General features: G+C 42.6%; 1 protein-coding gene across 3 annotated transcripts in view; it reads left to right on the forward strand.

Annotated features, from left to right (window-relative positions):
- FAM120B (family with sequence similarity 120 member B) overlaps window positions 1–22,439 on the forward strand; it is a 78,458-nt gene that overhangs the window by 49,634 nt on the left and 6,385 nt on the right. For 2 of the 3 annotated variants that reach the window (XM_066596147.1, XM_066596145.1), the window contains exons 8-9: window positions 12,678–12,789; window positions 19,452–19,568. In XM_066596147.1, the coding sequence (XP_066452244.1) occupies window positions 12,678–12,789; window positions 19,452–19,568 (229 nt within the window). The remainder of the gene's footprint in view (window positions 1–12,677; window positions 12,790–19,451; window positions 19,569–22,439) is intronic. The other variant, XM_066596146.1, reaches the window with a different exon arrangement.

Consider the following 22,439-nt stretch of genomic DNA (forward strand, 5'->3'; position numbering starts at 1 on the left):
AGTGCTTGTAAGGTGATGTATGTGTTGTTTTTTTTGTTTTTTTTCTGCAGCAATGGCTTAGATTATAGCTTTGACAGTAGGATTTCCTACTATCAAAGCTGCGTCACACCACATGAAAACTGCGTTTTCATGCGATGCAACAGAGAGGAAGGCTCCATATGGAAACATGGGCTACAAAACCTCAAAAGTCGTGTGTATATCGTGGGACCCGCAAGGTTTTTGTGTCGGGTTGTCGCATGCTACAAAATATCGCATGTGTGAAATAACCCATAGGAAATTATGGGCTTCACATACATGCAATTTGTAGCATTGTAGCAACGCTACAAAATCGCCCGACTCGGTCACCCGTTCAAAGCTCCTGCAATCAGAAGTAGGTATACTTTAGAGTGGCTATCTGGGTTTGTTCCTCAGTTGACTGTAATATAGTCACTATTTACCCCGGAGTAGTAGTTCCGCTCAAAACCTGTTTTATCAGGAGCGTTCATAGGAGGGGCCTTTAATCCTCAGAACTCTTCTTGTAAGATGAGTACAGTTTAAACTTAAGGTAAATGTACAGAAGATTTGTTTAGTGTTGCAACTAAAAACAAAGCTTGTGTCCTGAGGGCGCTATTATGACGGTCTACTCACTTATAGAATTCCATACTTTGTATTTCTTTATTTTCAAACACCAAGCTATCCTTAAAGGGAAAGTGTCACATTTTGTGTTAAGCATATTTTTTAAAGAATTTTGGTGATTTTTGTTTTTTTGACATTTTCAGTCACACTCTATATTTTAAGAAAATACTAAAATTTTTCACACTCACCACAGAGCCTAATAAATTGACACTTCCTGATTTGTAGACGGAAACTTTGCAGCAGTCATCTCAGGAACATCACAGGCAGGATTGCACAGAGAGGTGAAACTTATATATAAATAACACAGGATCCACCACTATCACCAATATGTGATGTCACAGCTCACCTCCTCCTCCCTGCACAACGGCTAGTAATTCTAATAGGTTGATACTTCATGATCTGTAGAGAAAACTCTGCTGTAGTCATCTCATTGGTATCAGACAGGTGACATATATATATATATATATATATATATATATTATATATATATATATATATATATATATATATAGAACAGGATCCACCATTCACAAGAGGTGATCAGCTGGGACTATCTACTCCCCTCCCTGCAAAATTACCTCTGTACAGGTCACAGAGCATGTCTAGACCAGTCTTCCATTAACCTGCTGTAAAGCATTTCTCCCAACACTGTTAAATGTAGCTCCGGAAAGATGGCCACTTCCATAGACATGTGCAGACAAGATGGCTGCCCCCATAGTCATGTACAGACAACAGAATAAAGAATTATTTAATCAGAAAATAAAAGCAGATTAGAAAATAAAAAAAGTGTTTCTCTATGTGGTTTAAATAGTAAAAAACTATAGATGACATATTCTCTTTAACCCCTTAAAGACCAGAATGTTTCAGTCCTAAAGGACCAGATACTTTTTAGAGATTTTACCCATGGGGTGGTTTTATGGCACAAATTTTTTTTTGGACCTGCCAAAATTATTGTTGCTGTGGTTTTTTTTTCTGTTACTTGTAGAACCATATTTTAATACCTTTTTCATAGATTTTCTTTCCATTTTTTTATTTTCTTTGGAGTAATGTGTACAAACAGCAAAAAAATGTTTTTTTCCAATTTATAGTTCTATATCTAGTTAAATTATTATATTTACGTTAAAATAACGTACAGGAGTGGGTTCCTTATTTTGTTTCAGACGATTGATGTATGATTTGTATAAACTCCGATTACATGGCGCCTATGGCGATGGTTTATGCTGGCATCGGTACTGGGTCATTTTTTCTCACATATTTTTAATTTTATTCTGAAAGATTTTTAACTAAACCTCGGGGGACATGTACACTGTATTTGTTTAAACTCACACTTTTCCACTGTAGCTGCAGTATCCATATGAGCCCCAGCATAACCGTAGTTCCATAGCGATAAAAGAGAAGGCAGAAGCTGTTAAAAACGGCTTCTGTCTTCTCCAGGTCTTCAGCTGCCGAGAACCTGACCTACTTATGCTAGATTGCAGGAGCTTTACTTCTGCACCATATATATACTATCAGCCTCAATTAAATCCCAGGACCAAGCACTGTATATTTTCAGTGGTTGGTTTTCAATGGGTTAAAGAAATACACAAGATATCTCAGAAGTGGAAATTACTTTGGATGTGGGTGTCATTTGGACAAAGTAGTTGTACGTATTCTTTGCTTAAGACCATAAATGAAAATATACAGGAACAGGAAATTGTAAAATAATGGTTGTTCATGCAAAGGGAAAAGACCTGTAGCGGAGGGACAAGTGGTTTCTGTTCATCAGATGGCTCAATCATAGAACATTTGTATCTTAGTCATACAAACTTAGACTTATGCTTAAAAAACACACAGGTATTTAGGCTATATCAGTAATACTCTGGTTTCTTTAAAACGTTGAAAGTGCCTATTAACCCTTTCCAATCCACTGTCTGACCTCTGAAGACATTATGATTTAAGGCTGTACAGCTACGATGTTGGAAGACGTCTGTCGGGGTTCTCTTACTGTATTTTGCCAGCCTCTCTGCTGTTGGAGCCTATCCAACGTGTCACCTCATGCAGTACTGGCTTTAACCAGCAAATAGCGCCGTTGTATAGCGGCAGAAAAAGAGTAAGCCCATAGGAAAGCAGACTACAAATTGGATTGGAAAGGGTTAACATAGTATGTATGTAACACAGTATATAAGGCCGAAAAAGACCCATGTCCATCAAGTTCTGCCTATTACCCTCCAATGTTAAGGTGAAGATAAAAAAAACTATGAGGTAGAAGACAATTTTCCCCATTTAAGGTAAAAAATTCCTTCCCAACTCCGATCGGGCAATCAGAATAATCCCTAAATCAATGACACTTCTGAAGTTATTAGTGATTATAACATATAAATATTGTATCGCTCAAAAGTGTTCACGACCTCTGATATATCTGTACATAGTTATTAGAGCGCCCCCTTGTTACAGGCCTGGGTATAATAGATGATGGGAGACATCTCTGTACTGACCCCCGATATATTTATACATGGTTATTAGAGCGCCACCTTGTTACAGTCCTGGGTAGAAACACATGATGGAAGAGATCTCTGTATTGATCTCTGATATATCTATACATAACGTATTTTCCGGTGTATAAGACGACCCCCAACTGCCTGACACTGGTTGCTCCAGGTAAGCTTACAGTTAACTGAAATCACCAAGTCCTTTTCCATGTTAGTGTTACCCAACGATTTCCCATTGAGGGCTCAGTCAGACCTGCTCCACGCATGTAAAAGATGCATGTGACCGAAGCACCATGCCGATTGCTTTCAATAGAGCCGGTGCTACTGCAGGTGTCCCCATTAAAAGCAATGTGATGCAGGCAACCCCCACAGTGATTTTCAGGAAAGGGCTTGAAATATAAGCCCTTCCCTGAAAATAATCCCTAGCTGGTGTAAAAAATACATATACATCACCTTAAGCCGCTGTTAAATTCAGTAATTGGCTGAGCACTTTCTGGAGGTTGGGATTTTTAGAGCAGCCCCGGCATGGGAAAAAAAGATGCGCCGGAGCCCCTTTACATAGTTTTGTATCATCTGCAAATATTGATATTCTACTGCACAATCCTTCTATCAGGTCATTAATAAATTTATTAAAAGGAACTAACCCCTGTGGTACCCCACTATTTAGGGTACCCCTCCAGTACTGCCTCCTACGGTACCCCACTATGATGACCCAATGACCTCAGCGCTGAGCCAATCAGGGGGCAGGTCTGACTCACACCCCCTTCACACCCACTGCAGGCCGGCCGCGTGGAACTCCGGCTGCCGGGAGCAGGTGAGTATGTATATTTTTTTATTTTAACACTTTTCTGGATGAATTGCAGGGAAGGGCTTATATATTTAAGCCCTTCCCGACAATTCATCCCACACTCGCCCGCAGCGCATTGCTTTCAATGGAGCCGCTGTATTGCCGGCTCCATTGAATTCAATGGGCAAACATCGTTCTTCTCTGCCACAGCTGTTACAGCTGTGGCAGAGAAGAATGATTTGTCTTCTATATGTTCTCAATGGGGTCGGCCCTGCTGCCGCCGGCCCCATTGAGCGCATATAGAGAAGAGAACAGGAATCGCAGATCGCAGATAGGTGCGATCTGCGATTTCTGTTCTATAATTTATCGGACGAGCGCATAAAAAGCGCTCATGTCCGATACCATTGCAAAGCAATGGTTTTAAAAAATCGCCGGACGCATGCGCAAATCGCGCAAAAAAACGCCCGTCTGACTAAGGCCTTAGGGTGACTGCCCACTAGCGTTTTTTTTCCGCTGGGAATTTGCAGCGTTTTTTTCTTCCAACTATCAATGTGACTTTCTAATGTTAAAATCGCAACGCACAAAAATCGCAATTCACTGCTAAATTGCGATTTTAACATTAGCAAGTCCCATTGATAGTTGGAAGAAAAAAACGCTGCGAATTTGCAGTGGGAAAAAAAAAACGGTAGTGGGTAGTCACCCTTATACAGCTATTTTTCTTGAGGTACTTCAGGATAGCATCTCTTAGAAACCCTTCAAACATTTTACCCACAATAGAAGTAAGACTTACCGGTCTGTAGTTTCTAGGTTCACTTTTTGACCCCTTTTTGAATATCTGCACCACATTGGCTATGTGCCAATCCAGTGGAACAGACCCTGTCACTATAGAGTCATTAAATATAAAAAACAAGGGTCTGTGTATCACATTAGGCCCCCTGCACACGTGTGGAAATTCCGCTGCGGGATTTCCCGCAGAATTTCCGCCCTTGCCCGCCTGCATAGCATTGAATTTCAAAGCGCAACGCAAAACGCAATCCTATGCAGACGGACGCGATTTGTCCGCGTGAAAACACACGCGGAAAACAAGTCACGACATGCTCTATTTCTGTGCGGGTCTCGCAGAGGCCCGCACAGAAATGTTACTCCCGACAAGCCGGCTCCGCTCTGAGCATGCGCCGTTTGGGTGGCAGCCGGCACATCACAGAGAGGAGAATTCTCACAGCGGAATCCAACCTGGCCATCTGCAGGCGGCCTTACTTAATTCCCTTAAAACCCGGGGGTGTTTGCCATCGGGACCCGTCAATTTGTCTGCTGTAATCTTTCTAAGATGGCTCTGCACTTCTTCCTGGGTTAAACTGGTGACATTTAGTGGAGAGTTTACATTATCTCTCTGCATCTCATCTGACATTTCATTTTCCTCTCTGAATACACAGGAGAAAAACCTATGTAATAGATTTGCTTTCTCCTCATTACCCTCTACAATTTTCATATTATTTATTAAAGAGCCAATACTTTTAGCATTAATCTTTTTACTATTTATATAGTTGAAGAACAGTTTAGGGTTAGTTTTATGCTCTTCGGCAATAAGTCTCTCTGTCTCCATCTTTGCTGCTTTTATCTGATTTTCACATTTTTATTTTTTTCATTATAGGTTTTTAGTACTTCTTCGCTGCATTCTTGTTTTAAATGCTTTCTTTTTGCTGTTTATTGCCCCCTTTACATTTTTATTGAGCCACATTGGTTTTCTCCTATTTCTAACCAAATTCATTCCTGTTAGGCAGGAGCTGATCACAGTTCATTTTTCTTTTATAGTAGCCCGGTCTGTTCTTTACGATTGAATTCATAGTGGCGAATATTTAACTTTAATATCTTAAGTAACAAACATTCTAAACAAGAACACTGCGAAGCAAAAACAAGTCATATAAGCTAATGAGAGCACCCCCGGCCTGGATGTTTGCACATTAAACACCCTGTAGGTTCGTATCAACAAGGTATATTTTTGAGAATAATGTAGTGCAAGCTGTGTTACATATTAGAGCAGGACTACTGGTAATTGGCAGTTTTTACTGCTTTATGTGGGTATGCAGATATTCAATACTACAAAAACCCACTGAATATTCCATAGTACTTTCTTATACATTACTAGTCATCCCACAAACTTGAGGCAATGTTTCCTCTCAGATGTGCACAACCAAAATTCAAGTATCGCTAATTATAGTATCCAGCCTAATAGCACGCTTTTGACATGTACAAATAAAGTCTAAATTAAAATAAAAAATCACATTAAACCGCTATATCTACATGGTTATTTTCTGAAAGTAAACACCTGCCATTGTCAAAATCCAATCAGCTCTTTAAACATACTAGCATCTTTTGCATCAAAGTGTATTTTCTAATAAAAATGCTTAAAAATTAATATTAGTGGCTAGAAGCGTGACCAAAGTAGAAGAGTAGATGCACAATACCTCATAAAAATAGAATTTTAATATGTGCAGAGTTCATGTATAACACTAAAGGCCCATTTACACACAGCGATAATCGCTCAAAAGATGGCGCTCAGGCGACTTTTGAGCGATCATCGTGTCATTTACAGCGCAAGATGATTGCTCAAGATGAGCGATCACCTTGCGCTGCCAGCGGAGGCTGCAGAAGACAAGCGGGGTGTCCCCGTTTGTCTTCTGCATCCAGCTGTTCCCGCGCTCGGAGGGGAGGATGCAGAAGACGAGCAGGGTGCCCCCACTTGTCTTCTGCATCCAGCTGTTCCCCGCTCCGAGTTGCCCGGCTGTCATACAGCCAAGCGTTCGGAGCTGAGGATGCAGAAGACAAGCGGGGTGTCCCACTTGCCTTCTGCATCCAGCTGTTTTCTGCACGGAGGGCCCAGCTTTTATACAGCCGAGGGCTCCGTGCCAGGTATGGAGAACAAACCTGGACCGCTCTGTTCTTCATACCCAGCCTGTTATCAGGGAAACAATAGTATCAGCTGTATCCCGCTGTGAATCCCTGATAAGGCTTATTGTCGTCTTTCAGTATGCTGAAAGACGACGATGAGCGACGGGGTAATGAAAACTGCACGATGTAAGTGCAGTTACACACAACAATTATCGCTCAAAAGATGGCTTTTGAGCAAATTTTAAGCGATAATAATTGTGTCTAAATGGGCCTTTAGGCCTAAACACATATGTTCATAAAATCACCAGAAAAAGAAGGGCCGAAAGTATGCTTTTAAGCTGGAAATTAAAAAAGTAATAACCTATAAAATATAGGAATTACTCACGTTAAAAAGGAAGTGCATCCCTAAACCCTATATATTTTCTGAAGGCAGACAACCTGCAGTTGCAGTTGTGCTGACTGGTGGTTGACAGCAGGGTCCATCTTCACGTAATTTTGTGACAAGCAAGAAATATTTCAAAATATGCATTAAATAAAATGCTGCAGCCGCATGTTACCTCCAGCTGAGTTGATCTGTAAACCTCTTAAGGACGCAGCCCTTTTTTTTCCCATTTTCGTTTTTTTGGCCCCCCTTTCAAAAAATCGTAACTCCTTTTATTTATCCATCGACGTAGCTGGATGAGGGCTTGTTTTTTGAGGGATGAGTTGTATTTTTCTATGGTGCTATTTATTGTACCATATAATGAACTGAAAAGCTTTTAAAAAATTCTAAGAGTAAAATTTTAAAAAAATTATTCAATGACAGCTGGCCCCTCCTCTGATTGGTCACAGCACTCATCCAATCAGAGGCAGCGCTTTCAAGAGGCAGGGATTTTTAAATCCCTGGCCAGAAGAGAAGCAGAAAAAGAGCATCGGGGACCTGCTAGAAGACGCGCCAGAGTTGACTGCGCTTCCAAGGTGATGCATTAAAAAAAAAATATATATATATATATATACATTTTTTTTTTTTACATCCTCTCCATGGGGAGTGCCCTGCCACTGCTGCCAGCGGCTCCATTATCTCCTGCTGTGGCTGTCACAACACAGCAGGAGATTCCTTTGGCCCTGCTGGGATGTGAGTCTGTTTCCCTGCGACAACACTTCGCATCCAGGGCTTCAGAAGGATTGCGAGAGCAATATCGGGGCATCATTCGCATCCTGATATCGCTCTCACCAGTGTGTAGGAGCCCTAATTGATATTTACAGAGCTGGTGACCTTTCCAGGGTATCCAGTTTGGAAGACATGGATTGAAGACTGTGGGCTTTACCGATGAGCTATTATTTTTTTGTCTCTGGACGTCGGGATACCTTGGGTATGTTATTTGGTAAAGTAGAGGAAAAAGGAACATTGTTGGGTTTTAGGATCCATATAAATAAATTGGAGGCATTGCTTTTGACGGGACCATCTCGACCCACGTGGATACCAAATGTCCCCTTACATTGGCAATCTCACTCTCTCACATACATTGGGATTCAAATCACAAGATCTCCTTCTAATCTATATAGGACCAATCTGCAGCTCTTTACCAGGTCCTTTGGGAAAGACTTGATAGCATAGGGCAAGTTTACTCTTGTCTTTTATTGGTTGGGCAGACCTTATCAAAATGATAGTCTTTCCATAACTATTGTACTTATTTAACGTCTTGCCCTTTTATTTGGGACCTATGGATAAGCGCACCCTTAGAAACAAGTTTGTACATTTATTTGGCAGGGAAAGAAGACTAGAATTGGGTTCCATATTATAAGTCAACATTACAGAAAAGGGAAATATAAACAGACAAAAAAAAAATCGCAAAGAATGGCCATATACATACTGATACAAGAGGGCAGGTATAGACACCACATCCGAAACATGCAGACAAGCCAGACTGCTAAATGGAGGAGCAATTGCACAGGTACTAATAAACAGCCACTCAGACACCTTCTTTATACTGAAGGGATCATCATTGAGGATGCTTTCTGCATACCTAGACTCGGAAATGTGCTCAATGAGAGACCTTGTGTCATTATTTGAAAGCTACAGCCCAATAAAAACGTTGGATTACATGCTAACTGCTGCTAGGTCTTCTGAAGTTGTTGAATTCAATAGGATTCATGTCTGTATATCTCTTGATCTGCTCTTAAGCCTTTAGTGACCAAATTATAATATAAACAGGTGAAAATCCCCAGGACATTGCTTCTCTGCATTGTCTGCTTGAAATGCCCTTGTGGAAGGCCTTACCTCCTCGACTTAAGGCCCTTTTACATGCAATGGTTATCGCTCAAAAGTCGTTCAAACAGCCAAAAATAAGCAATAATCTTTACATGTAAACGCGGGCAGCTCTGTACTTTTCTTTTAATGATGGATTTCAGTCCACACAAAATCCATCATTGAAGCCACTGATGGACTATGCTAATGCATTCATTTAAACACATTTCACTTGGTTTTTCCAAAGACTCCACAATGGATTTGTTTACCTTGCATACACAGTGAGTTCATTCATTATGTAAGGCAAACAGATGGCAGGTGAGAACAATGGCATCCCGCTGGGCAGAGAATCCCTCCCAGTAAACACATACCTGGGCTGCTACTGAGTTTACTTAGGGCCCATTTAGATGGGACGAATGTCAGGCAAACGATGGCCGACACTCATCCCCGCATACACTTGCTCTCGTGCAGGAGCTAGTATCGCTGGCTCGCTCACTGAGCGTCCAGCAGGAGGGCGCAGACGGCTGTAGGAGATTTCCCACCTAGCGTTCCCCCACCCCTCTCCATTGACTTAACATAGCGGCCATTCAATACTGAACGGCTGCTATTTGCAGTGAACGATTAGCGTTGAGCTCATCGTCCATCGTTTATGCAGCATAGCAGTGTAAATAGCAGCCGTTCAGCACTGAACGGCTGTTATGTTAAATCAATGAAGAGCGTCAGGGGAGCAAGAGGAGAGATATCTCTTGCAGCCTCCCTGCTGTGGGCGAGCAATACTAACTCCCGTGCAGCAGCATGAGAGCGAGTATGTGCGGGGACGAGTGTCAGGCATCGTTTGCCTGATATTCGGCCTGTCTAAATGGGCCTTTAGCTAATGAGGGAAATGGAGTGATCTGTGGGTGTACATCATTTTATGCAAAACCATTGCTAAATCTTTCAATCTTTCGGCACTTTGAGCAATATCTTTGCATGTAAAGGGGCCTTTACCTTGGAGTCTCAGGAGCTAGGCACTTGTCTCCTGTCAGCCAGGTCGCTTTGCAAATAAGACATCCACTTTTGGACTCCAACGCTGCAGACTAAGATCTTAATGTTCTGAGTATTTTTTGGTTTCTAAGACACTTTAAATGTTGTTTGTTCTGCTGATCTATAGTATGCTTTCATCTTATATGTCTAACAATCTCCTGAGCTGCCTTCCACTACCCCCCAAAAGACTTGGAGAGAGGATTCTCCTGGAAGGTTTAATTCCCACTATTAGGGCTCTTGCACACTGGTGAGAGTGATATTAGTCCGTGATTCACAGCCCGATATTACAATCCTAAAAAGCTCTGGATGTGAGGCATTTCACAAGTAAACAGCCTCGCGTCACAGTAGGGCTAAAGGAATCTCCTGCCGCGGCTGTCACAGTCGAATGAACAGTCAAGAGGATAGCGATTTTCTCCCATTGATTTCAATGGAGCTGGTGGCAGCATAGCCAACCCCATTTAAATAAATGGGAGAAGATCGCTGGAAGAATCCTCTGCCACTGCTGTGACAGCTGCGGCAGGTGATTTCTTCATCCCCGCGGGGAGTCCCTCCTCATCACAGTGAAAACAATGGGCGATATTGCTAAAACATTGGACAAGCTGTGATTTGTTTCCCCTCATTTCATCGCAATGCAGTGCCATGCAGGGAAACATTGCAAATGTGAATGAACCCATTCAAAAGAATGGGTATCATACTTGTGCATCTCGCAGTGCACAAATCTCACACGATATTATCGGCAGCGGGAAGGCGCCCTTAGTGTGTTCATTCTATGGCCAGACCTCAGGAAACCTGTCATCATTAAACGGGTGTGTCTTCAGCTTGAGTACGTCTTTAACTACTGCTGACGCTGCCTGTGTTACATTTTATGTTTCATGTTGTTGTTCTTTAACTACAAGTTTGGATTTACATATTGCCTTCATATATTGTTTGTGATCTCATGCCTCTCTTTCATATACATGATATAGTGTGTCATGTCTACGCATGTTGTCATGTATAAAAAACCTTAATAAATATACAATTAAAAAAGGAGCACAGCAGATTGGCACATTATCCCTGTTATCGAGTCTTTTCTTCCTCCCTGACTATACTACTTCCCATTCTCATCCATCTCATTTTCTATATCCTTGTCTCTCTACATTTGCACAAAGCTTTCCCATCCGTGTATATTCTTCTCCACTTGGTACCTGTTGCTTCCTGAACTCCTTGAGCATGTAGAGACATTTTACAGCATTCTGAGAATAATAGGAATGGGAACCCCTTTTTACAACTGTTGTTGATGACTCTTTTACTCCCATATAAGCGCAGAAGTGCAATGTATATAGCAGAATTACGTGGCTTCATTCGGGTCTGTTTGTGAGTGGGGTTAAAAACTTTGCTACTGATATGAAGCCAACATGGGTATATCGGGCACTCCAGAAGGTTTTAGGCTTGGTTTCAGCTCATATTTGCTTTTGGATTCTGGTTTTTTGGTTTTTGTTTTACAAATATGTCAAGAATGGCAGGTCCTAAAGAGCTGAAACCTGGTCCAAAACCTTCGAGAGCACCTGACAGTGCAGCCGCCCCTTTGTCGTCCCTATGGGTCCCCACTTGTTGGAGGAGAAGCAGAACATGAGTAGTTCCTTTTGGAGGTACCTCTGATTTCTGGAAGCGCCTAGAGTTTTTTCGGTTATTGGGATAACCCATTTAAATGTGCTAAAATCTTTAGGCTGAAATGCTGAAGCTACTGTAGATGCTTCTGCCAGGTAAGTGCTACGTTCAGAAGGACCGTACAGAAGGAAAGGCGGAGGGATAGGAGGCTTCTATCCAAGCGAGAACAGCTGTCACTTCTTCTCCTCTCTATTTATAATATAGAACAGTAGAATAAAATAATCTGTTCAGTCAGCGGTAATTAACTTATGTGTTTGCTTCAAAATAGTTTGGTGGATTCAAGCGAGCGTATTCATGTGCTGGCAAGTCTTCACTGGTTATGACAGGGTTAAACTTCAGTCCGCCAAGAAAATGTCCATATTTTAACTGTGCCGTTGTAATGTATTTACTGCAGATTTCTGGATTGTTGAAGTGAAAAGAAATATTAATGCTTAAAAGAGAAATCCACTTCCCATAAGGCTATGTTCACAAGGCAGATTTAACAAGGCAGGAAAAATCTGCGGCAAATTGTGCCCCTGTGAACTCCCAGGTTTTGTGTGTGGGTACACGTCAAAATACGCATTCAAACCTGGCAACGTGTATTTTGAAGTCTCAATGATCGCAAAGCGAAAATCCAGTGCAGAAAATGAAAAAAGTGTTTTACATACGAGTTGGGAAAAAACGCGTCATCACGACAGGGACACTGTTTCCCATTACAAAACAATGGGACGCATATTGTAAGAGTATTTTGGTATGGATGTGTGAACATACCCTTACAGTAACGTAGCAGATTGGTTTTGGTGGTGGTCTGAACTCAAAAATGAAAGGGCTTTATAAAGTGTCAAAACCCCTTCAGAAGTAGTCAAAGATTTTTTTCCCAAATCTCACAATTTACATTCTGCAATGCCATAAAAATCACCTGGCAGACAATGCGTATAATGTAGAATCCACCGGTGGTGCTTGCAAATCCTACAAACTGTATAATTCATTGAATGATATCTTGTTGGGGCAATGAGAATAATTATAATTCTTTTGATTGCAGCAGTCTTTAGTGACTGAGTTTGGGAAATTGAGGGCACTGATCATTGAAGCGTGTGCAGCACAAAATAGGACCTTGCACCCTGCTCCAGAAAGAACCAGTAGACCTTCACCAGGTGAGCAGCCAGGGAAGTGCCAAAACGAAGGGTAGGTAAAGTGGGTGGCTACCTGGGACACCATGGGGAGGAGTGCCATAAAATGATTGTCCATCTGACAGCTGTTAAGCATTGAGGGTGGTGGGACACATTCCGATACCCAATGGCCTGGGCTCCAAGGGAGCTTCTCACCCCTTGAGTATGGCAATGGAATTTCTCCAAACCAGTGATATATAATGTGTTTGTACATTGGACACATGCCGGTGTGTGCAATAAAGAGAAAAATAATCAGAAATGTTTGTACACGGTGCCTGCGGCTCTCTGCTGTGTTGGGACATTGTCTCTATTAGACGGCACTTGACAAACAGCGTTTTCTAGCTTTGAAACAACACGGTGGAAGTCCTTCTGTAGAACGTCTGTTGTTCATTTTCTTCAGTTATACAGACTGTAAACCAATTATTTTGCAACCAATGACAGCTATTTTACTGTCATTTCATGCATTGTGCTTATAAGAACTCATTAAGGCACATGGACATATATTCTTCTTTTAGAGCACTCAGCGTTGTTTCCAACATTGGTTCTGTGCTTCCATGTTAGAGGAGCTCTATGACAATCCGTTATACCCTGTTCTGCCCCCAGTGACTCCGGAGAGTTAGTAATATCACCAGACAAGCTGTGTTCTCACTTGTCAGATTTGACACAGACTTTTGCCAAAATCTGCATCAGAGTCTACAGTTATCATCTTCTCATGCATGTCAATGGGGTTTCTACAACTCTAATCATTTACATAGCTACCTGAGACATAGTTACATGCTGAGTTTTGCAGCAATCCAACATTTCTATCTGGGTGCATTATTTTTATTGTCAATAACTGTATATTAAACTTTTTTCCCAGATTTCCTAGCAAATACTGTTGATGACCTATTTTCGTGATAGTTGATCAGTTGGGTTTTGTCGCTCAGGATTCCGGCCAATCAGCTGTTGAAATCAATCAGAGTTGCGTCAGCAATTAGTGGCGCTGGCCACTACATGTGTTGAAGCTGTCTACTTCAGTGCTGTACCATGTGTTGTGGTGCTGATAGCTGGTGCCTGGGATCCGGAACAGCATACCCCAACCGATCAATTATTCATGACCTATCCCAAGCGTAGGTCATTTATAGTATTTGCCCGGAAAACTTCTTTAAGGGATCTTCTAAGTGCTCTAATACAGTGAAGTTTATCTGGGGACAGATCACCTTTAATGTAAGACTATATTTATCTTGACTGGGCATTGCGCAAAAATTCATCTATATGCTTATACTAAGGATTTGTGAACAGTTGCCACAATACTAGTATAGTTAGCTGTCTGCAAATGAGACATCACATGAAATCAGAAGTGCTATCTTTTCTCCTTAGGGAGAGCACATGGACGGTGATGGAGGAGACTCAAATGGCCATTCTTGATCCTCTCGGTAATATGCAAATTTGAATAACACCTCCACAGTGCCACCTATTGGAAGGCAGCATTCCTTCAAGCTAAAATTATATTCTTTATACAAGCCTTATAGCAATGACTGGCAATTGAAAGCAAAGCCAGACTCAATGCTCAGACAGCTGTTTGAGGGTATTTGCCCTTCATCAGTGTGCAGTAGGAGTCTGGCTTTGCTGGTGGCACTGTATTATTCCATCTCCTTTATTTGCATATTACCCAGAGGAGTATGAATGGCCTTTTGAGTCTCCTCACTCACTGTCTAGGTGTTCTCCCTAAGGAGAAAAGATAGGGTTTCTGACCCCCGTCCCAGGCCTCTCACTAGCAAAGCCAGACTCCTACTGTACACTGATGAAGGGCAAATACCCTAAAAGCTGTCTGTGCATGGAGTCTGACTTTGCTTTCAATTTCCAGTCATTGTTACAAGGCTTGTATAAAGAGTCTAACTTTGGCTTGAAGGAATACTACTTTCCAATAGGTGGCGCTGTGGAGGATTTATTCCATCTCTCTTATTTACATATCACATGAAATAGTACTTATACAATCAGAAGATTTTCATTTTCATTTTACCTTCCCACTACTGATAATGAACGTGCACTTTCTTCAACATCACAGTGGGCAGCATAGTAGTGTTCAACTATGACAATCACTAGTTTTCCATTTAAGTAATATGAAATTTCACTTGGTCTTTAGGGCTCATGTCATATAGAAATCAAAAGTAGTCTTTGATTTTCTAATGCTATTTGTTGAGATGTCATGTATAGAAAGTTGGTGAGCCACTAATTGACTCTATGAAGATACAATGACATCAGTAGCGCACCTATGTGAGTGAAGACTTCAGTCATTTTTATGGGTTTGCTGTGATCTATCAGCATATTCAGGACACTTCCCTTCATGACTTTTGGCAAGCAGGGGAAGGTCCGTGGAGGAGGATTGCGTCGGGGTTCAAATACGGAAGCCTTTGGTAAGAAGTTTTATCTCCTATCAACAATCACATCAATGAGGGAGATGAATCTTCAACTTTGTTTTTTTACTTTTACGTGATCGCCATTTTCCATTGGATAACGATCACGTGACCAGGAACCGCACACCGTGGCACCCCCTGAAGTCTCCAGGCTCTTGGCTACCTTCGGTAGCCAGGAAAAGGGAGATTTTAAATTTACCAAACAATTCTTGACTTTTGCGCATGCGTTTGCCTTTTTGCTGAAGGGCGCATGTGCCAAAGCTGAGAAAGGTCCGCGGATTAAAATCTGATCAGAGGACAAATCTGGGGACCTTAGGTATGTCATTTCATCTCCCCTCTCGGATATGATCCATAAGGGGTGATGAAACTTGAACTTTTAAACTCTTTAACTTTACATGATCACTGTTATCCAGTGGATAACGGCGATCACGTGACCGGAAACCACATACAGCAGTCCCCGGTGACATCTCCCTCCCGGCTATCTCTGACAGCTGGGTGCAGGGAGATTTTAAATTTGCTGGGCTCTCCGGCCTTTTGCACATGCATGTCACATTGGTGCATGCGCAAAAGACACGCAGCAGGTCCAGATCGCCGCGGGACAGCACAGAGGATGGTGGTGAGTATTTTCAGCTGTCCTCATGGATCCAATCCATGAGGGGAGGAGAAACGTTAACTTTTTTTGCCTTTTTTTTTTCACTTTTCCATGATCACCATTATCCATTGGATAGCGGCAATCACGGGCCCAGGGACCGGCCACCGTGGTCCCCGGTGATATCTCCAGCTAGGAGATTTCAAATTTCCCAGGCCTCCCAGCCTTCTGAGCATGCGGCTGACGTAATGACGTCTGGTGCGCATGCGCAGAAGACCGACATCAGGTCCTGAAGAACCAGATTGCTGTGGGACATCGCGGAGGATGGGGGTGAGTATTTTCAGCTGCCCTCATGGATCCAATCTAGGAGGGGAGTTGAAAATCTAACTTTTTAAAAGTTTGTATTTACATTCATGCGATCGGCGTTATCCATTGGATAGCGCCGATCGTATTACCATGAGTCAGATATCCCGGCCCCCCCATGACAGCTCCAGGTTGTCAGCTGCCTCTGGTAACCAACAGCATGAAGCTGTCACATCCACAGCCTGTAGGGCTTTAATCTCCAGAGAAAGTGTGTTTTTATGGCCCTGGGGATTAAAGCCCACTAAAGCAGGACGTAAAAACACTATGGTGTGGTCACTAAGGGGTTAAGACGCAGCACGCCCAAGACAATGTAAGGTTTTGTTCATACAGGGGGCAGACTGTGGAATGGAGTAAAATATCATATAATCAAAACAAAAAGTGACTACTAGGACAAGATCCACTATTCCTAAAAGCGAGGTTATCGCCTTGATAATGGCAGCCCCCCATTACGTGTCTCGGCCACTAACTCTAGCAGCCAAAAGAAGGAAAACGTAAGGACAACAAAAGCACCACTTAGCTTTACAGCAGAACTCCTACCACCACGAACACGTCCTCTCTCCACACAGACTGAGAAAATCGGCAACAACCAGACCCAAAAGCTGACTTAAATTATGATCAAGGCAATGTAATTGGATAGACAGCGTTCCACATACCCCAGGGTAAAATCCACGTACTAAACAAGAGAACAAAATCAGTGACAGGAGAAACACTGGGGGAATACAGACAAATGACCCAAGTAACACCAAGAGAAATAACAAACCACAAAAACCTAAACATTAACCTGCTGGACAGATTGGAACAGCGCAGCCAGTCCATCTAAGTGTAAAGACCACTGTGCCACGACCCCGTTATAGACCACGGACCGTGACAATCAGTTCCTCTCATATTTTACAGGAGATAGGGACTCACTATAAGGACAAGTAAACCTTAGGACTCGTCTAACTCACCATATTGTTACTCTGCTCCATGCAATTTCCGTTGTACCTCCGTGTGCTTCTGGTTTTATACGGATGCACACAGAGGTTTTCTTTTCACTGATTAATATGAAGTCTGTGAGGAAGAAGCTCATGGCATGTTGTATTATACGGGTCCTTTTTCTTCCAATCCTTAGTAGAGAATACAGCGCCCCATGAAGGCACTAGAAGGTGGCACTGCAATAGGACTCTGTGCTGCCATACAGGGTCAGAGATTGATATATACTTGCACATGAAGTTCACTGCAATGATGGTTCACTAGTTGGGCAGGCTGTATCATATAAGAACACATAACTTGTCCCCAATCTAATAACACCTTCGGTTCTGTGATTTCTGAACTTATTGTGTCTGTGATTAGACTGTATTTGTACAAAGGGGCTTACACCCTGGGAATTCTGCAAGATACTCACTACTTTGTTGTAAGTTTATCTTTTCTTTATCAGAATTGTTTTGTTGTTCTTACATGATACACTTTTGCTGAGCAGACCTTATTCTTAGGGCCCTTGTAAGCCGGACGGCCTATTTGGCAACAGATGCTCTACAGATCGTCTCATTCTGGTGCTTTTACACAGGAATGATCATTGCTCAATCAATGGAGGTGAAGTGAGTCGGGGATCGTTCGGGCCGCCTCCATCCACAGGAGGCGGGCCATCATTCATAAGTGATACTACTTGTGTTCATGGAACAATACGTCGCTCAGTTTTCTGCATGCACAAATTGAACGACCTAGAGAAATGAACAACTTCTCATTCGTCATTCACTCGGTGCAGTATTTACACTGAATGATAATCGTTCACATTCTCGCTGGATCGCAGGGATCCAAAAGAAATCCATATAAAAGCACCTCTAGGTAAAGTTTAAGACCGACCTTTGCACTGACGGTAGAGAAGATGTATTGGTAGCAGCCCTTCTGGAAAGCGCGGATGCAATCAAAGCAATGACTGAAGTAGTTTTTCCAGCATTGGTGCACACATAATAGATCTCGTTTAGGGCTCATTCACATCTGGGCTTTTATTTTCCTTTTAGTTGTTCTGTCCGAGGAAACAATGGTCCCTTTTAACTTCCAATTGATCTCAATGCAGTGCTTCAATTCAGCTGCTTGTGGCAAAATCTGCATCATTTCCACATCAAAAACCGAGCCAAAATCTGTACCATTGGGGCAGATTTTGACCCAAAATTAGGTACGGATCCACAGTTGAGTCTGGGTTGTTGCTCCTATCACCTCGCTATCAGTAGCCCCTTCAATACCTCACATCCCTCACCCAATAACCGCTACTAAAAGCTGTGACTACCAGTCAAATGATTAGCCACTTCGACATCACCTGACTGGTGACCGCAGGTGAGCAGAGCGGCAGGCCACAGCTGATTTCAAAGTAATATCCGACTCTGTTTTTAATGTGGAAATGCTGCAGGTTTTGCCGCTGAGTTTTCAGCAGTAGAACATCGGCAGCATTTCCTCTACATGTGAACAGACCCTCTAAACAGAAATAATAGTGCGGACCACTATGTTGTTGTTTCTGTGAAATAAAGAAATCCCACGGAAAGGTCGCCTCTGTGTTTGATCTTTTTTTACATGCTAGTGAGCAGATGACGAAACTGAACGGAGCAGCTTCTGTTTGGTTCCGCTTTTAATGTCCACTTAAGGGATCAGTTTTTACAGGAGTGCACGCAGGAGGTTGGAAAGACGCAAGAATACAAAACGGGTCAATTAAAATGGAAGCACGCTGATAGAAGCCTTCCGTTTTGGTTTAACACATCCGTCTACCAACCAACTGGGGTTTCTATTTGAATTCCGTTTTGCTGTCTGTTCTATAAAAAAATAAAACTGATCATTTCTAAAAGGCATTCAAACCACCGATGCGAACGAGTCCTCAGATGGGAACCAGAATGTGCCTTTTTCTTGATTTTGGGAACAACCACAATTGTAAATGCCAAGTCCTTGTATGTAGATTGGCCACAGCAGCTAAGCTCATCTACATTCGCCGGTTTTGCGATCCCCTATGTACATGTTACTTTTCAATTGTTTTAAATTTTTTTCAAGAAAAATCTCCCAAGAATAAGGAGACGACAGGATGCATACACAGCCGTATCTCGTTCAACCAGATATGTCTTTGACAGGATGCAGAGATGCAACAGGCTGCTGCAGCCTCATGCCTTCTTCTCACCTGTTAAAAAATATATATACATTTTTGAAAGCAGACATGTGAGGTGAGCCGACGGCTCCTCTTCATTGGCCACAGCACGATAAAATAGAAAGCACCATTGCTGTGGATTTGCTGTGATTTAGTCTACTTTAATTAAAATATTCTTATTTATTGATTGCAGAGGAGTCCAGTTATTCATTTACCAGGCAGGACCCGTCTTCTTCTCATCCTCACTATGACCAGAGTAGTGAAAGAAGTGAGTGGCATAATGTTCCTGTCCAGCAAGCACCTAACCGAGGTATGTCTGTGAACATTTCCATCTTCCAAGTTGCTATATAAATAAACATACATATACCTGTAAATATATATATACCCTGTTGTACCACCTCTAGCTTGGATGCAAGATGTGATACGGGGGTCATGGGGGCTCTAGTACCCATTGTACCCCCTTTAGCTTAGATACAAGATGTGATAAGGCAATCATGGAGGCTCTAGTACCCTGTTGTACTGCCTCTAGCTTGGATACAAGATGTGATACAGGCATTGAGGCTCTAGTACTTCATTATACCGCCTCTAACTTGCATACAAGATTTGATACAGGCTGGCATGGTGGCTCTAGTACCCTGTTGGGCCACCTCTAGCTTGGATACAAGATGTGGTATGGGGGGCATGGCGGCTCTAGAACCTCATTGTACCGCCTCTAGCTTAGATACAAGATGTGATACAGGCAGACTTGGAGGCTCTACTACCCAATTGTACCACCTCAAGCTTGGATACAAGATGTGATACGGTTGAGAATGGAGGCTTTAGTATCCTGTTGGGCTGCCTCGAGCTTGGATACAAGATGTGGCATATGTGGGCGTGGAGGCTCTAGTACCCTGTTGGGCCGCCTCGAGCTTAAATGCAAGATGTGATATGGGTGAGCGTGGACGCTATAGTACCCTGTTGTACCACCTCTAGCTTGGATACAAGATGTGATATGGGGGGCATGGAGGCTTACAGGTTCTGTATGGTATTCTGCAGCATATCGATCTACATCCGCTGGAACTTAGCCTCTAGATCAGTGTCTCTCAACTCCAGTCCTCAGGGACCCCCAACAGGACATGTTTTCAGGATTTCCTCAGTAAATCCTCATGTAATGTAATTATTGTCAGTGCCTCAGACATTGGCACAGCTGTTCGTACTTTAGGATATCCTGAACATATCGCTGAGCTGTCATTGTCCCTCATACCACTACTAGGGGTGACTGACTGAGGTATGCGACCATCAGACCAGCAGAGGTGGCAGTGTGCCGCTCCACAGTCCACAGTACAGGCAGTATTAGAGCTTTCACCACGAGGTCTACAGACACGAACACGGCCATTGTCAGTGCCCAAACTAACCCTGGATTTATTGCTGAAGACAATCCGATTTCACCCCGTAGCAGTCCAGTATTATCATTCACAACATCACTGCAAACTGAGGTGACTCTGGGTAACAAAGGCAGAACACGTAATGGGGGCCGCAAGACCAAATCTCCTGCAGCCAAGCACCTGGAAATGCTTCCAACAGACACTGGAGTGTAACGATGGTCCCACCTGTCGCTGGATGGCAGACAACAAAACAGTTGGAGCTTCTCGTGCTTGTCAGACGATCCTCTGTACTGGTGATCTATCGAGGGCGAACTGAGGCCGCTCATCTTCTGTGCCCTCACACATCCACTGGCCCCAACACCTCCTAACAAGGAGAACTGCGTTTGGTAGCTCTCCCTCATGCAGGTCAGACGTGGTGCAGTGTCCTAGATTATATCGGTGTTAGAAGTAAACGGTCGGACGGCACACACTGAGGGTTTTTATTAAATGCACATAAAATTTATTGAAACAGTCCAGATGGTCACACTTAGTCTGCAGTTGCAATATTTCGGGCTAACACTATTTGTCAAACTGCATAAAAGCATACATGTATAAACATAAATCAGAACCATACAAATATATGGTGAGAAAACAATATATATGCATGGAGACAGCATGCAGGATACATATAAAAAACGACAGCACTTCGTTAGCGTATTCGGAAACTTGGACCACTTAATGTTATTGAAAGTAATTCAACTGATGAAAGTGCCTACACATAAGATACAGCACTAGACCATGGAGCCATGGGAAAAGGTGACCTGGTCTGATGATTCATGTTTTCTTTTACATCATCTTATGGCTGGACCGGCTTTTGTTGCTTATCTGGGGAAGAAATTACACCAGCAGGCCCATGGGAAGAAGGCGAGCCAGCGGAGGCAGTGTGATGCCCTCGGCAATGTGGTGTGGGGCAAATTTTGAGTTCCGTCTTTCATGTGTATATTACTTTGACATATGCTACCTAACTACACAAGAACTCCCCTTCTTAGCAGTGGTCTCTTTCATGAAGCCCCATGATACACAGCAAAAATTGCCCCAGGAATGGTTCGAGATACCCCACAAAGTGTTCATGGTTTTCATTTAGCACCCAGATTTCCCAACTCTTAGGGCTTATTCAAATGGGTGAGAATCTTGTGCGAGTTTTGTGTGTTGTGAGGATAAAAATCACAGAATAATCTTTGGACGTTCCCCCGGATCACCTCACCCATTGTTTTAAATGGGACCTTAAAAGACATCTCACTGCACTAGCGATGTCCATTCAAGTGCGATGTGTTGTTGCACATTAAAATCAATGGAAAAGACTTGTAATCCTCTAACACGCGTGAAACACGCCTGAGGGTCACAATCATGCGAGGGATTTTTGAATGAAAAACGCACATTGTTAAGCGTGATATTGGGCCGAGTGTCTCCCCCCTATATCGCTCTCGCCCGTGTGAATTTAGCGTTAATTCGGTCAAGCATCTGTGGTATGTGCTGGAAAAACAACCAGTCCACGGAGGGCCCACTATTTAATTAGATCAGATCAAGAAGCACACAGAATCGATAAGGGAGCGGGCTGGAGTTGGAATATATGCAGGCTGCTGAAGCCAAACCAATCAACATTTAATTAAACCTTAGAAGAATGTTTGATAGCACAAAATACAAGCAAATCAAAAAAAGAAATTACTCAAAGAGGTCTTTAGCCTTTAAATAATCGCCACTATCAGACAACCTGACCCCATCAGGACCCCATGTGTGAAAATAATAAAGAGATATATACCGTACTTACCCCTCTGCGG

Source organism: Eleutherodactylus coqui, chromosome 3, assembly GCF_035609145.1.
Source record: "Eleutherodactylus coqui strain aEleCoq1 chromosome 3, aEleCoq1.hap1, whole genome shotgun sequence".
NCBI lineage: Eukaryota > Metazoa > Chordata > Amphibia > Anura > Eleutherodactylidae > Eleutherodactylus > Eleutherodactylus coqui.